Source organism: Gobio gobio (genome assembly GCF_949357685.1).
Source record: "Gobio gobio genome assembly, chromosome: 2".
NCBI lineage: Eukaryota > Metazoa > Chordata > Actinopteri > Cypriniformes > Gobionidae > Gobio > Gobio gobio.
Genome location: NC_137098.1, coordinates 46,000,913 through 46,016,922, shown reverse-complemented (window position 1 = coordinate 46,016,922; position 16,010 = coordinate 46,000,913). Strand labels below are relative to the sequence as shown.

The 16,010-nt window shown below is 35.6% G+C and overlaps 1 protein-coding gene across 1 annotated transcript in view; it reads right to left on the bottom strand.

Moving 5' to 3' along the window:
* Positions 1-12,961, bottom strand: part of cd81a (CD81 molecule a) — a 28,525-nt gene extending 15,564 nt beyond the window's left edge. The window contains exons 1-2 of the mRNA XM_079811003.1: positions 12,386-12,961; positions 7,146-7,260 (exon numbers count right to left, since the gene is read on the bottom strand). Coding sequence (XP_079667129.1) covers positions 7,146-7,260; positions 12,386-12,451 — 181 coding nt within the window. The 5' untranslated portion in view covers positions 12,452-12,961. The remainder of the gene's footprint in view (positions 1-7,145; positions 7,261-12,385) is intronic.
* Positions 12,962-16,010: the final 3,049 nt, after the last annotated feature.

Below are 16,010 nucleotides of genomic sequence, written 5' to 3'. Positions count from 1 at the left end.
TAAATCTTTCCATTCTACAACCTAATTTGAATTTAACAAAAAAAAACTATTCTCATTCTACAATGCTCATGCTACATGCAGGGCTCGACATTAACACTCGATATTAACGCGTGTCAAGTGGATTTTTTTGAAGGGGCAAGTAAAAGAGAATTTTACTTGCCCGACTGGAAAAGTAGCCTGCTAAAAAAGCTTATTCCAATTGAATTTATTGATCAAATTTAAGAATTTAAAATGAAAGATGAAGCATACATTTAATAAGATCTGGGGGGAAAAAAGCCCTTTATAAAGGTGCCCTCGGGGTAAATATCACAAATATGCAGATTTAAATATATCAAAGCTGATAGAACACTGATGAGAATATTGCTTCAAAATAAATTATATTTACAACACAATAAAAATCTAGACAAGCAACTTGAGAAAGTGAATGACTGATTTACTTATCCGAAGGACAAGCACATGACAAGGCCTAAGGTCGAGCCCAGTACATGTGTGTAGTTTGGTTCATGATTAAAATACAATGGTTGCCTCTAATTTTAAATGTCTACAGATAATTTAAGGCCATAAATAAACAACAAATATAATTTGATTAAACAGAGAAAAATATTGGAATAGGCCCATTTGCTTGTAATAGGCCATGAAACATCATGATCAGTGCATCCCTACCCGAAACAAACTTCATTTTGGCCTGATTTTGTTCCAAATGACATCACACCAGTTAATTCTTCGATTTTGATTTCGGTCCTTTAAGGCCTTGCTTAACCACTATTTCACATTTTCTCATGTTAATATAATCATTTATTGAGATAAAAGAAAATAGATTTATTTGAATTAAAAAGCTTTGGCCTTCATACATGAATTAGTTGTAAAATTGACACAAAAGCTTGACACAATTGACACAAAACTCCTTTTGGAAACTTGTGCCAAATAGTTGTACAAAATTAGTTTCAAATGGTATGAAACAAACATTTAGTTTCAGGCAATCCACCAGTCCGGGGTGTTAGTAGTACTGTTTAAGTTATATTCGCATATGGACGCAAGAAATAACTGCAGTGCACATAAACATACACAGTTAGTCACATCTGTAACCAGCGCTAAATGTTCAGGAAATACTTAACATGACTCACTGGGAATTTCACATTTTCCAAACCCTAAGCAGGACCACACGTATTAAACTCCTCCCTTTAGCACACAGAGTTGCAAAGAAATCTCTACAATTAAGCATAACAGATAATATTCTGCATTCCAGAAGAAGAAAAGTGTATACTGAGTGTGTGTACATGTGTGTTTGGGGGTAGGGGATGGGGAAAGGGGCACAGAAAAGGAGAACATACAGTACATATCCTCTGTGGCTCTTTAAAGCGATCTTCCTGTTTTCATTAGTTATATGCTCATTAACAAACATGTTGGAAATACTAGGTTTCACTTTTGGATGAGTGTGAGCCATGTGTTTTCCGTAACGCAGGCAAAGTTATCAAGCTGAAAAACTCTGGCAAATACATTCAAGACCCACAGACAGAAGAGAGGAAAAGGGAAAGAGAACAGTGTTTTCATAAAAAGAGACAGTGATGTTTTTTTTCACAGCCTGAGAAAGCAGACACCTGCACTTAAACATGTTACAGTTTCCATGTATCACAAGATAAAATACACAGCTGAGTTAAAAATAAATGACAAATAGATTTTTTTAAAAGAGGTGTATGTGCATATTGAAATATCGAAAGCCAAGAGGGCCAAAAACACATGAATTTTAACACGCATTTTACGTGTATTTAACACGTATTTCACGTGTTAAATACGTGTGAGGAATCAGCGTAAAATACACGTAAAATACACGTTAAAATTCAGTTTGAACGGGTCAGTGTCATTGGCTGCTGAAGACTTGGGTCTAACCATTTCTGTGAGGTTAGAGGGGTGTCCCATTCAGAGACTAGGCTACCACCATTTAACATTCTATAGATCAGCTTATTTATTTTGTCCTTTTTTTTGTTTCTTTGTTGGTATGGAAAATGTAGCCTAGATAAAAAATTAAATTGCTATAATATATATAAAAATAAAAATCATGCCTTTTTGTGAATAAACACATTAGTGACATTCTAGCTTTAACATCCAAGCATTAACATTTGTGTGGGGAAATCAGTTAGAGATTGGACACTCATCAGACAACAGTAATTAGATACACAGGATGTATACATATTATCCATTTAAATGATTTTTTTTAAAGACTTACAGGGTGGGTTACCAACAATTACTCTTAAATCTAGATTAAATCAAGGTTTATCTAATAATTGTATTGCACCAAACTTTAAACCTGGTTTAAAAATAAGCAGGTTTACATTTAAACCGTCATTTTGAACATGGATTTAATTTATATTTAAGATGGATTAACTTTAATCATGTTGCTCCATAACTTTAAACTCAGATTTAAATCTCAATTATGGATTCATTTAAAAGATAAAAAATGTGAGGAGGTTTAAATAAAATAAGTGCACCTATAATTAAACTATGCAGATGATTGAACAGAGATAGAAACAGTGTGTCGTCAGGTCTCATGGTGTTACTAATAAAAATGAAAAATAAAACAAATTGAGCCAGCTCAGGAGTAGCCTATATTTAGCATTTAACGGCAGCGTGGATGATGAGGTGAGCACCAGAAATCGCAGCCGCGCCTCTCATTTCTCATGACTGCTCCACTCGATCAAACGGAATGGTCAGCGATCAAGCGGACAAGGCGGCGCTGTCAAGAGCGGAGATAGTCACTCCGCCAATCATGACAGTGGTTTATCATCATAAATTACGCTGCCATAATATAGGCTACTCCGTTAATTGATACTATAAATATGTTTCCAGTCTTATGAAATGTAATGTTTTCATTACAAGTTTATTTAGGCTACTTTATCGGCCAGAGCTGTATACTTTGTCAGAGAAAGAGTTGCTGGTGGTCAATAAAGAAGGAAATTGAATATTAGTATTGTTGCTGTCAATGGAGAATCCATCATGGCGGCGAAAATTAATCGTAAAAGGAGGTTTTAATCGCAGGTTAAATTCTAATCCCCTATTTGTTAATATGGGTTTAAAATGAATTAAATGGTGCAACACAACTCGATTTAAAATAAAGCCTAGATCAACAAATCCTAGATTAACTCTAAACTGAGTTTAATTTAATCAAAGACTTTATATAAGTAGGCTATTTAAGACTTACAGGACAGGTATGATAACTTGATTTGGCTTTCCTGAAAGCAGAAATATTGTACTGCTACCACAATTAAATATCCTCCTATTTATTTTTATTTTTTCCATTTTCTTTTCTTACCCCCCAAAAAATATTTAGATTGCATTTTTTATGAAAAATTTTTTTTTTACCAAGATAAGATTGCCCCCTTTTGCACATTAGTAGCAGTATTTGATTGGGGAAAAGTGTACCGTGTACTTTTTCGTTCATTCGATTTTCCTTCTTTATTGACCACCAGCAACTCTTTCTCTGACATAGGTATACAGCTCTGGCCAATAAAGTAGCCTAAATAAACTTGTAAAGTTTGTACCTTTAAAATGAAAGATGAAGCATACATTTAATAAGATCTGGGGGGAAAAAAGCCCTTTATAAAGGTGCCCTCGGGGTAAATATCACAAATATGCAGATTTAAATATATCAAAGCTGATAGAACACGTTCATTCGATTTTCCTTCTTTATTGACCACCAGCAACTCTTTCTCTGACATAGGTATACAGCTCTGGCCAATAATGAAAACATTACATTTCATAAGACTGGAAACATTTTTATAGTATCAATTAACGGAGTAGCCTATATTATGGCAGCGTAATATATGATGATAAACCACTGTCATGATTGGCGGAGTGACTATCTCCGCTCTTGACAGCGCCGCCTTGTCCGCTTGATCGCTGACCATTCCGTTTGATCGAGTGGAGCGGTCATGAGAAATGAGAGGCGCGGCTGCGATTTCTGGTGCTCACCTCATCATCCACGCTGCCGTTAAATGCTAAATATAGGCTACTCCTGAGCTGGCTCAATTTGTTTTATTTTTCATTTTTATTAGTAACACCATGAGACCTGACGACACACTGTTTCTATCTCTGTTCAATCATCTGCATAGTTTAATTATAGGTGCACTTATTTTATTTAAACCTCCTCACATTTTTTATCTTTTAAATGAATCCATAATTGAGATTTAAATCTGAGTTTAAAGTTATGGAGCAACATGATTAAAGTTAATCCATCTTAAATATAAATTAAATCCATGTTCAAAATGACGGTTTAAATGTAAACCTGCTTATTTTTAAACCAGGTTTAAAGTTTGGTGCAATACAATTATTAGATAAACCTTGATTTAATCTAGATTTAAGAGTAATTGTTGGTAACCCACCCTGTAAGTCTTTAAAAAAAATCATTTAAATGGATAATATGTATACATCCTGTGTATCTAATTACTGTTGTCTGATGAGTGTCCAATCTCTAACTGATTTCCCCACACAAATGTTAATGCTTGGATGTTAAAGCTAGACTGTCACTAATGTGTTTATTCACAAAAAGGCATGATTTTTATTTTTATATATATTATAGCAATTTAATTTTTTATCTAGGCTACATTTTCCATACCAACAAAGAAACAAAAAAAAGGACAAAATAAATAAGCTGATCTATAGAATGTTAAATGGTGGTAGCCTAGTCTCTGAATGGGACACCCCTCTAACCTCACAGAAATGGTTAGACCCAAGTCTTCAGCAGCCAATGACACTGACCTGTTCAAACTGAATTTTAACGCGTATTTTAACGCGTATTTTACGTGTATTTCACGTGTTAAATACGTGTGAAATACGCGCTGATTCGTCACACGTATTTAACACGTATTTCACGCGTATTTAACACGTGAAATACGTGTTAAATACACATAAATACGTGTTAAATACGTGTTAAAATTCACATGCTTTTGGCCCTCTTGGCTTTCCATATTGAAACACATTTTTAGAATTGAATATAAAGAATATATACTCCACTCTATTTCCTCGTGAGTTTATCTTTGCTCCTTAGTCCCTAGTATCAATTCAGTTGTTTTGCTTAAGTTGCAGAGCTCAACAATAAGACATATTTTTGTATTTTTTTTGCAGACTTGGGCTACTAGTTCAGATTTTTATTTGCTTTGCCAACATTTTACAAAAATAATTTTGTGTATTTTGTATGTGGCTTTTATATATATGTTAAAATATAAGTGTATTTATAATACTTTTTAATAATAGTATATATATACTTAGTATAGTATACTATAATATACTTAAATAGTATATTATATATATAATAATATAATAGAATTTCATTCATAAATAATAGCTGTAAGCTATGCATGTCTATGAAATCTATATTCATAAGCTGGAAAACAATGACCTACAATGCAAAATATATCTGACTGGTATGAAATTTCGAACCCAGTCTTATTAATGTATCCAAGACTATCACAAGTCATTCTTACTATTTCAACAAAACTTCAACTATGTCAAGCCAACCTTGGTTCCACATTAAAATCAGCACAATTTGCAGGAACAATATTACAATAATACATAATGTTTACATTTACATGCCATTAAAATACATCTAGAGTAAAAGAAACCATTAACAATGTGGAAAAAGATGAATAAATGATGACAGAATTTTCATTTGACTTTAAATAGCTTTTGCTCACACGTAAGGTATAGATAAGATATTTCTCTCTTGAAATCCATTCCTCAATATATATTCTTATAATACCATTGAGATGAACTGGAGAATTGTTTACCCAGTTGTTAACCTCTGTGCCTAAACAGGCACAAGGCCTTCCTGAAAAAACAAAAGGCTTTTTACAGTCGCCACTCGTCACCTGAAACAGCCCACTTGCGCATCTGTTAGAGTCCTTGACAGTAACCTCTGACCTCACAAATATCCATGTGAACCAACCAATCCGTTTTCCATGAAGCCAACTGATCTGTAGATTTGTATTTGGAAAATTTGCGTTTGATTTACTTGTCATCAATCACTGGGAAGAAATGGAACCATATATACTGTTGTGGAAAGAGGAAAACTGCAACGCAACGCCATCACACAGTACATCCCAACACTAACAGCACCAAGTTCATCCAGTGTAAAAGGTGTCTAAAAGGCTAGTACTAAACTAAACTAGTACTACAGTACGTTTCATATGCAAAAATAATTTAGGCGTGTGTCACTGCTGGGCTCACTGCTCCTCACCAATACAGTTATCCAGTGAGCTAAATATTTATCGAAATTTGTTTTTAATTTAATTTATTTCAATACACATACTGTATAAGCTTAATAAAATGGACCTTTGTGCCATTTAAAAAAAGTACACTGGGCATGACTGGGCTCTAAGAGCAGCATCTGTGTTTAGAATTGCTGTGTTTATTATTCTTAGTAGAAGCGTGCCTGTTAACTCACTGAAAACATCAGAACTAGTGATGAAACTAAGGCCTTGTCCACACGTTTGAAAACGCATCTCTTTCTCTCTGTTTTGGCCTTCCATCCACACTAAGACAGTGTTTTTTTCCTGCAACAATGGAGCTTTCCCAAGTGGATCAATGTGAAAACAGTTTTCGCATTGTAGTGCGGACTGTGAAAATGGAGGTATTTGAAAACGATGGCATAAAGCTTGTTGGACCGCTATTGTGCCTGTTATGTGCTATTCACCTTCACACTGTTGCTAAAGATGTTACTTTGTACAACATATCGCAGTCTTGCAAAGATGACAGAAAACGTACCCGCAATTGCATTTTAGACTAAACATATAATGGTGACTGAGTGCGATCAGTGAATGGTGAGATATTGTGCTAAATAAAATGATCAATAAAATGATGAAAACCTTATCATGTCTGTTCCGTCTAAAACCAGTCAAAGTAACGTTTTTTGGCAACACAGCTGCACTCCAAAACCATTTTAGCCAAAACTGAAAATCCTTGTTTTTGTCTTTTTGCTGAAAAGTCAAATATTTTCATATATATATATATATATATATATATATACTTTGTCGAAGACTTTGGGTGATACGATTTATGGATGGGTTGAGAGACTGAGGAATGAGAGTTGGAAAAAAACAGACTAAATGAGAAAAGAGGGTAATAATTGGAAAGACAAAAAGTGATGTACTTACTGATGTAGAAAGTGCTGGGTGCTTCCTCGCCCTCAAACCTCAGGTCCAAAAGATTGCTTGTTTTGGTGTCATGACGAAGCCACAGTGAAACCCCCAAGATTACACAACCAGCCAGCTAGAGAAACCCCAAAAAACAAAGAGGAAGAGAAATGGTGTGACTTTAACACATTTGGTCACTGTTAATAAATGCACAAAAGAAACCAGCAAGATTTTTTGTAAACTTTATACATGTCATTTTTTCTCATCTTTAAGCTTTTACATATTATATACAACTTTCTTTTTCATCTCGACACTTAAAGATCAGTCTCCTTGGATCTATCTCTTGTAGTCTGCCTATTTTCCATTCAACAAAGAGAAAGAGAGACACATTCTGTGAGGCAGGGGGGAGGGAGGGATCTTGTTACAGAGCCCATCTAGAGGCCCACAGTGTCGAGGGTTAAGAATATCAAAACATCACTGTACGACCACAGAGCATGGCTCGGCCCGCTTTTCTCTATACACGGCTCACAGTGATGAGCATTCAGTTGAGTGAGGCCCATAAACACATGGCATATTCACGAGAGAGGGTGCTCACAGACTCTTGCGGCTAGGGGGAGGGAGAGATAGAAAATGGGGGGAAAGGAAAAAAGGGCGTAGGCAGTTGAGAAGACCATTTAAAGTAGTTCTACAATGTGTGGTATTGTATGCGCGAGTGGATAAGAAGCGGGAAAGTTCCTGGCGGGGGAGGGGCAGTTGCATGACAAGCAGCAGAGGTTTATTTGGCTTTGTTTATACGGCTTTATTTACAGCAAAATCACTGTCAAATCAGACAAGAACTGGGCCCTGTGAGAGCAGCTGGATCTCGTCAGGAATGCGTAGGCTCTGTGGAGGAATGCAGAGTGCAGATAAAGAGCACTGGAGACCGCCAAGAACCTGGTGGGTGCCGTTAGAAGCAAGGAGATCCAGCTACACCGCACAGGGGAGAGTAACGGGAATGTGAGACAGAGCAAAGACCATTAGCAGGAATGCTGGGATGGGCAGAACGCACAGCTCTGGCTATGAAAACAATTGATTTGTACTTCCTTCCTTTCCTTTCTCTAGTTTTGCTAACCCTTTCCAATCAAGAATCCAACAGTCGCACCAGTTCTACATATGCGAACAGCTGCATCGCCACAGTTATTTGCTTCAAGTCAAACCAAAAAAAGCATTTGCTGGTGAGGTTCTTACACGCAACACCACCCATAATGGATCACGAGGGAAAGACTGGGCACTTTCTCTTCTCTCTAAATGTTTTTTCCCATCATTACTGGTCTTTCACACCTGTTGATGTAAAAAGAAACCACAGCCTCTCCTCTACAAAATCCAATTTGAGCATGTATAACCATTGATGTGAATTGTTAACTGAAACTATCAAAAATGGTTTTCGTTAAATTAAAAATAAAGCTTTTTTTAATATAAATGGTAGATGAAAAAACCTAGATAAGTAGATTACATTTTTTTTAAATGTTGCATTGGGAACTAACTGAAATAATGAATGTACAAAAAATGAAAAATAGAAATAAAAAATAATGAGAAAATCACAAAACGAGAAAAATATACAATTACAAAATATTAAATCTAATTCAAAATGTAATTTGTTCAAACATGACATATGTTTTATCTAATACAAATGGTATTTTTGTATATTTTATTATTTGCCTAAAATTGTACACTGAATAATTTGCATGCTGAATAATACATTTCTTTCCAGCTAAACACATGCAGGGGAGAAAAATCTTTTCCAGAGAGGGTAAGAGTTCTTTCCATTTCTCTTTCTGTCTTTCTCACTCTCTCCAAAGGCCAGATCGGCCCATTCCAGAGCTCATGCAGCCGCTGCTTAGCAACTGAGTAAACAGAGGCCCAGCCAAAGGGAGAGGTCCTAAAGTGATGGTTCATGGAGAAGCTCTGTCACTTTAAACAACCCGTTCTTGGTGGATTCCACATTACATTCACTCAAAAGGAGTTTGGGAATATCTGAGTAAACAGAGATTCCCCTAAACACTGGAGTTTCCAGTTGACCAGAGGTGTCAGGGGGAGTTATTACCAGAATAAGCCATAATTCTTGTGGGGCGATCTGGGGGCATCCTCCCTTCTCAGTTTCCATACTAACTGAATTTATGTAGAAAAAGGCAGGAAATGCCATTCATTTTTTAGAGCCAAACACAAGGATTAATTTAATAATAATCTATTTGTCATACAGGATATTTGGCCCCATTACAGGCAATATTATTGCAATTCATGCTATAATGCTTTTAAATAAAAGCTGAGTATGCTCATATAAACTTTTACTGATTGAATTACAACTTTTTTTGTCATTTTATTGTGAATTTTAAAACATCAAATGGCCTGTTTACACAGATATAGCATGGACAGTGACTACTCAATCATTGTAGAATCGTGAATCATAAAATTGCTTGTTGAATAAATGCTAGTTGAATAAATGCTACATGTTTAATTTCTTAAGTGCAAAAAAACTATTTAGCAGAGTGCAAATAGTCAATACTAAGTTGGCATGAACTGGTAATTGCCTACTGCCTTCCCTATTGTGACATTTATCGAAGTGAAACAGCTTCTCAAATGAGAATTTTTTTTGTATATTTCATTCTGTCCATCAGGAATTGGTTGGATCACTGTCATTTGTTAACTGCTGAAACCGTTTCATGTGAATGATTGTTGGAGGGGACTGATTGAAACTTGTCTTGCTATTGGACAATCTTTTTGCCACTCACTAGAAGCGTGTACAACAAAAAAAACCTATTGGTGACCTACTAGGTTTTGCTGGTGCTCGATTACATAAAAAACTATTTAGGAGTTCCAACTTGTGTCTTTCGGGGGAACACAAGAAAACAAGACTTTAACTAACTACATAAATGTCTTCGCTCCAGTTCTCGTGCTCTAAATATTTGCAACACAAGTGCATTTATGAAGAGCAAACATCAATATTTTGAGAATTGCCTTCCTGATAGGGAAGGAAGTTTGACCCTGAGGGAAAGTATAATGGAGGACAGTCACAAGGCTTGTGAACACATACACAAATAATAATTCTAAATTTTAATAACAAGTCTCAACCTAAGTTAAAAGTTCAGGCTATTTTTACAGAGAAGACACACTTCCTCAAATGCATGTGGCTCATCAATGCAATTTGCAGGTTCTGTATTACCAGCAACAGCATGTCCATGCAAACTGTACTAGACATAATTACTACACACAGCTAAAGAGACTATAATAATAAACCATACATCATTAAGTCAGCCATGAACTAATTTTCACCTTTATAAGTGGGTTGTCAAGGGAACACAAGCAGAAGCCAACGCCCTGGGTTGAGTATACAAAAAAAAACCCTGTTTGCACAGACATGTTGCTTAATATTTCCTGCAACATGACGAAATTAGCATCTGCCCCCCTTAACACACTTCTCCCTATCTCTCACACACTGTTATCATCCAGTTTAAGGGTCTTAGAAATAGAGCCCCCTCTCAAACCTCTCCCGTCTGTTGCCAGCAGTCTTGTGCGGGTTCTATTTTTGACCCATGACCCAGTGTGAGGTGGTTGTAGAATGTTTGGCATGTCAAAGCATGAGGCACAGAAGTAGAAGGCCCGGACCTTCTGTCAAACCCCCGCACCCATTCGGCATTAACCACAACTTACTGTCAAACTCGTCCTATGGGCTTGGCAATGGACTCTTAGATCTAACACCATCTTTATAGGTATTTTTCCATCACCGTCTCTATGGGTCAGTTCTCAAAGCAAAATTCCTCAAAGTAAGAAGCCATTTTGCTGTTTTGCCATGTTCATTCACACATGAGTGGTCTCAACACCTGTTGGGCCTGTAGAGAAGTGAGCATGGGTGTTAAACCCATTAGCCGGCGGGAATATGCTTGTGTTTTATAGTTGATGTTGGTTTCTCGTTTCATCCCAATTGTTTCTTAATGTCCCTAAAGGCTTATTCACACCAAGAGCAAAAACCTTTAAGATAACTATAACGATAACTATATTTGCATCCACACCAACAGACAATAACGTTTTCTTTATCATAAGTGCATAAGGGCGGTGGATTATTATTGGCTCTACATTTTTTCATCATTCATCGACTGGGAAATAAAAAATCGTTCTGAAAACAATTTTATAGTTATCGTCCTTGGTGTCCACGGGCCTAAACACTGCAACTGTATTGAATTCCAATTGCATTGTTCATGATGCCACTTTCTGAGAAGAAAAAGAATAAAAGTTTAGTTTTAGAACTAAAAACGAAATTATCAATGCAGTTACACAATGCTCTTCCTGTTTCTTTGGTTGAGAAATAACTTACCAAGAGACTAAATGTAAATTGAGACCTAATTAATCAACCAGCCATTTTGAGAGGACACTGAATGCTTGACTAACAACTTAGAAAGAGCTGTAGATGAGACATTTCCGTCATGAATTATTGCTATCTAGACTTTTTAGTAAGAGTCAGTTCCTATGAGTAATAAAAAACAACAACTTTGAAATGAAAGAAGGCACAGGCAACATGACTAATGTGACTATTACACACTGGCACGATGAGCTCTCAACAGAATCTGGCTATGGTGGAATATTTTATTGTCATTCACTTTTCCAGCTTCTTTTCCAAACTACAGCGAGTGGGAGGGGCCAGACAACGCTAATTTTATTACTGCGCTATTTTATTACTTCAATATGTCGCCAAGTGTGAATTGAAAAATGATTAGTTAGTAGCGTAGTTTTGTTTAATTAAAAACATAACAAGAAAAAAACAAATACTAAGTTTGACAGGTATAATAAACATAATTATACTTGTCTTTTTTGGGGGGAGTTTTAATAGACGAGAGCTGTGATGAAATCTTGCTGCTTGGACTCCTCCGCCCCATGCCCGTTATTTTTGCTCGGAGGTCGAAAAAAACAAAAACCTCCTATTAAAGGAGCATTTCACTGCGAATCGACATCATCGTTCTGTCTTAGCGATGTGTCTTCTACATAAAACATATGTAACGTTATTTAAAACAATTTCATGTTCAGCGAATAAGTCATAGCCTACCATAAGTTAGCCTACTGGTTTATCTGCGTTTCCATAATCAAAATTAGCGGTCCAAGTCGACGATTTAAATTCCCGTTCGTAACGGAAAACATGAAGGGTAAACAGTCCTCTTAATACAAAAAAAAAAACTAATGGCGGTTTCTCAGGCCAGACACAGGACCATCGCACAGAATGAATGACCACTTACCCAGAAGATGAAATTGAAGAAGAAGAGCATGTATTTGATACATTTCGTGCAGCCTTCAACGCCCATGGTGTCGGTTTTTGGAGGATGTTTACCCTAACGAAGTAGTGTCTCGATGAAATCGCCGTCACGCAGTGCTCGCGCAGACTGAACTCCAATGTGTGTTGTTGCTGCTGCTGCTTGGATCAAGACGACGTAAAAAAAAAAGGGCGACACCCAGTTTCCTCCCCCTAGAGTCCCCCTAAACACAGCCAAATAACACCATAGAGACCCTACAAAAAATGTTCAGGACTAAATATATAAATATACTAGTTACTAGATTACATAGGCTATACGCGTTCAAAATAGATTAACTGCCTGGTTCATCCAAATAGTTTCTGAACATCTCGATTTTCTTATTATTTCCAAAACAGTTGTACTGTGCTCTTTTATCCTCTGATGCGCTTAAATCACACCAACTTTAAAATCGATTTGGGATGTTAAAAGTAACTATATCGATGCCCTTTGTTGAATATAAAACGTATTATGGCATGGTTATAAATCGGATTAAAGGAGACTTGCGTTTCACTCCTCTAAAATGAGTGTAGGCCTATGTCTCCACCTTGTGGCTGAAAAGTAAAACTGGATGCACTGCAATAATCGTCACCACAGAAACTGTATAACCTTTTTTTTTTTTTTTTTTTTTTTGCCAAGACAAAGATAAAAAATTACCTTGCCAAAAAATGGGTAACTCTCATAAAGGCCATTATTATATGCATAATGATACAATATCATAAATCATTCAAATACATTTTGATCCTTATATTTTATGCCCTATCTTCATTTAATGTTAGTTATAGGCTACCCTACGCTTTTTGAAAGTAGAAGTGCAACAATTCAGCAGTTAGCAGCATCATGTTTTACGCATGTAAATAAAAACTTAGGGAGACTATATTTACTAAAATAAATAAATAAATTAAGATCAATTTCTGCCGCTAGATGTCACTAATATTTCGATATATAGCATCAGTTCACATAGTGACCAATTGAAAAGCTGGTAAGTATATAAAGCTATAGCCTACAGCCCATCTTAGGTTTACGAAAAGGCTACAGTTTTTTTAAATAGCATTTTATGAAATATTTATTTTATATAATCCATTGGCCTATATTAAGATAATTTCCGAGCTCTTTTTGATCCAACACTGGAATCTTTCCTAATTCTTCTTTTATCATAATAACTGTACAAGCAGTAGACAAATGCTACTAATGGGTTGATGGGTTTCTGACAGAGGAGGTGATGCCCATGGGACCACGCACCAAAACCCACTAGTGTGAGTGGACATTATCTATCCTTTGAAGCCTATTGCTTTACCTCTTCAACAGAACAGGATAATTTGCGATAAATCCCATTATGTGTTTTCTGAGACTAAGCACATACTGTAATCTGCCTTTAAATTGTCAGGAACAATGATTAGAAAAAGAAGCAGATCACAGCAAAACGTGATCTGAAAACAGGCCTATAGTCACCAATAATGTGCTTAAATAATGTTGAAGCTACTGTCTTTTAATGCTTTTCAAATATTACAAGGCCTGAACAGTTATATGACATTTAGTGGACTGATATTCTGATACATAAACAGGTAGCATTTTATTTTACAGTCCTATTCCTTACATAACCTTAACCCATGTAGTTACATTACTTTCATCCTGCACACTGTATAAGTAGGCTACACGTAAGTGCACATACTGTAAAATAAAGTCCAACCAAACATATACATTCAAATTAGTGTTACAGATTGACTTTTTTATAAGAAGAAATATTTGTCCTCTAGAATTTATTTTTAGGGTCTATGCAAGGGCATTTTCATACAACCACACTGTAAAATCGAATTATAGACTATTAAAAAAAGCATACAAACCGATTGCCTTACAAAAACCAAGTAAAGTGAAATAGGAATAGGATGTTGTGCTAACAAATGCTTAGTTCACTTACACAAGAGTTCTAGTAACTAAAAAATAACTGTAGAAAGTACTTGATATTTTACTTTAGATTTACTCTTTGTTGTTACCATTGTTGTGTTTTGCATGTTGAATGTTGGAGTCTGTGTGTGACTCAAGCAAGATATTGTTACAAATATACAGGGTAATTTGTAAACAATCATTATACGACTTAAAGGGAAATATAGGTTAATTTTAAAAGGTGACTTAATTTCTGACTAAATCATTAACTATAGTTAATTATTCAGTCAGGGTCGACTTTTAAAAGCAACCTATTTATTAGGCTACTTCTCTTCCTTTGAAACAAAATAACTGTGGTTTCTTCACTGTAAAAAATCCAACTTATGTTTTGTATGACAAATTCAGCTTTTAAACTTTATTCAACTATTGAACATGAAAAAAGGTTGTACAACTAAGTTGAGAAAACGCAAAAATGTTCTGCAGCTGGTTGCCTTAAATTTTTAAGTTTTCTCAACTTTTTTTTTACAGTGTAATTGCATCGCTGCATCAATAGGAAGAGTTATAATAATATGAAGTTTCAAGTGACCCAACCAAAGTGAACACTGATCACCATAATGGTGAGGGTTTTTGTTTTTTTCTTTACAAAATGGCACTCAAACTAATCAATTATTCTTAACTTGGTTTTTCTGAGTAAACAAGTAATAGTATGTGAATAGCATAGATTACTATTTTTACAATTAAGTTAAGACATTAAGTAAAATTAACTAAAAAGTGTTAGTTAGAATCACTGTTGAATTTTACAGTGCAAAAAAATCAAACAAACTTCAAATACAGTCTATATCTGCAAATAAATAATACTTCTAAATTATTATTAATATACTTCTTTATACTTCTAAATTATTTAAAAATGTTTATTTAAAAAAAAAAGTAAAATAATGTTTCAGATCACAGTACATTTATGTAATTGTTGTTTATTTCACAGTGTTTTCAGAGGTGATTTTATTTTATTTTATTCATGAAAACACACTTCATATTAGATAGGCTATAGGCTACTGTACATTCAACAACAGCGAATTCAGGTATCTGACAGCTAGGTATACAATGTCTTCAGAAGCACTACTAAACCAATAAATGAATAAGCTTAGAATAGTCAAATATTAGCTAACAAATTAAATTGTGTTTAACCCCGGGGTATCACCTTATTTGCCCCAAACTTTATTTGATTTGATTTGTGACCCTAAATCATATTATTATAAATATAATCTATTTTCTGGACTTTCAATTTAGAAAATACAATAGCTATACTGTGCAATGGATGCTATAGTACAGCATGAAACCTGCAGAAACGGGATAATGAGGGAAAGCACAGCATGGCGCGGCGCTCTTGCAAGCTTTGTCTTCTCAATTATATTGAATATATTGAATATCTGAATAGAGCTTTCCACCGTCTGAAACATCCCAATATCGGATCTCGTGCACGCGTGGACTGTGCCACTCAGCAATTGCGCACGCGCGTCGGCGGGCTCTAGAGAAGGCTCATGTTGTCTCTCCGCAGGAATGACGAGTCTCGCTCCACTCTCATCGACAGGCACGCGCGGAAAAGGAGGCTGAACATAATATTCATATGGTGGAAATAAAGAGGATACGACCAATCACTTCCGAACAAACATCGCAGGATCTCGCCAAACTG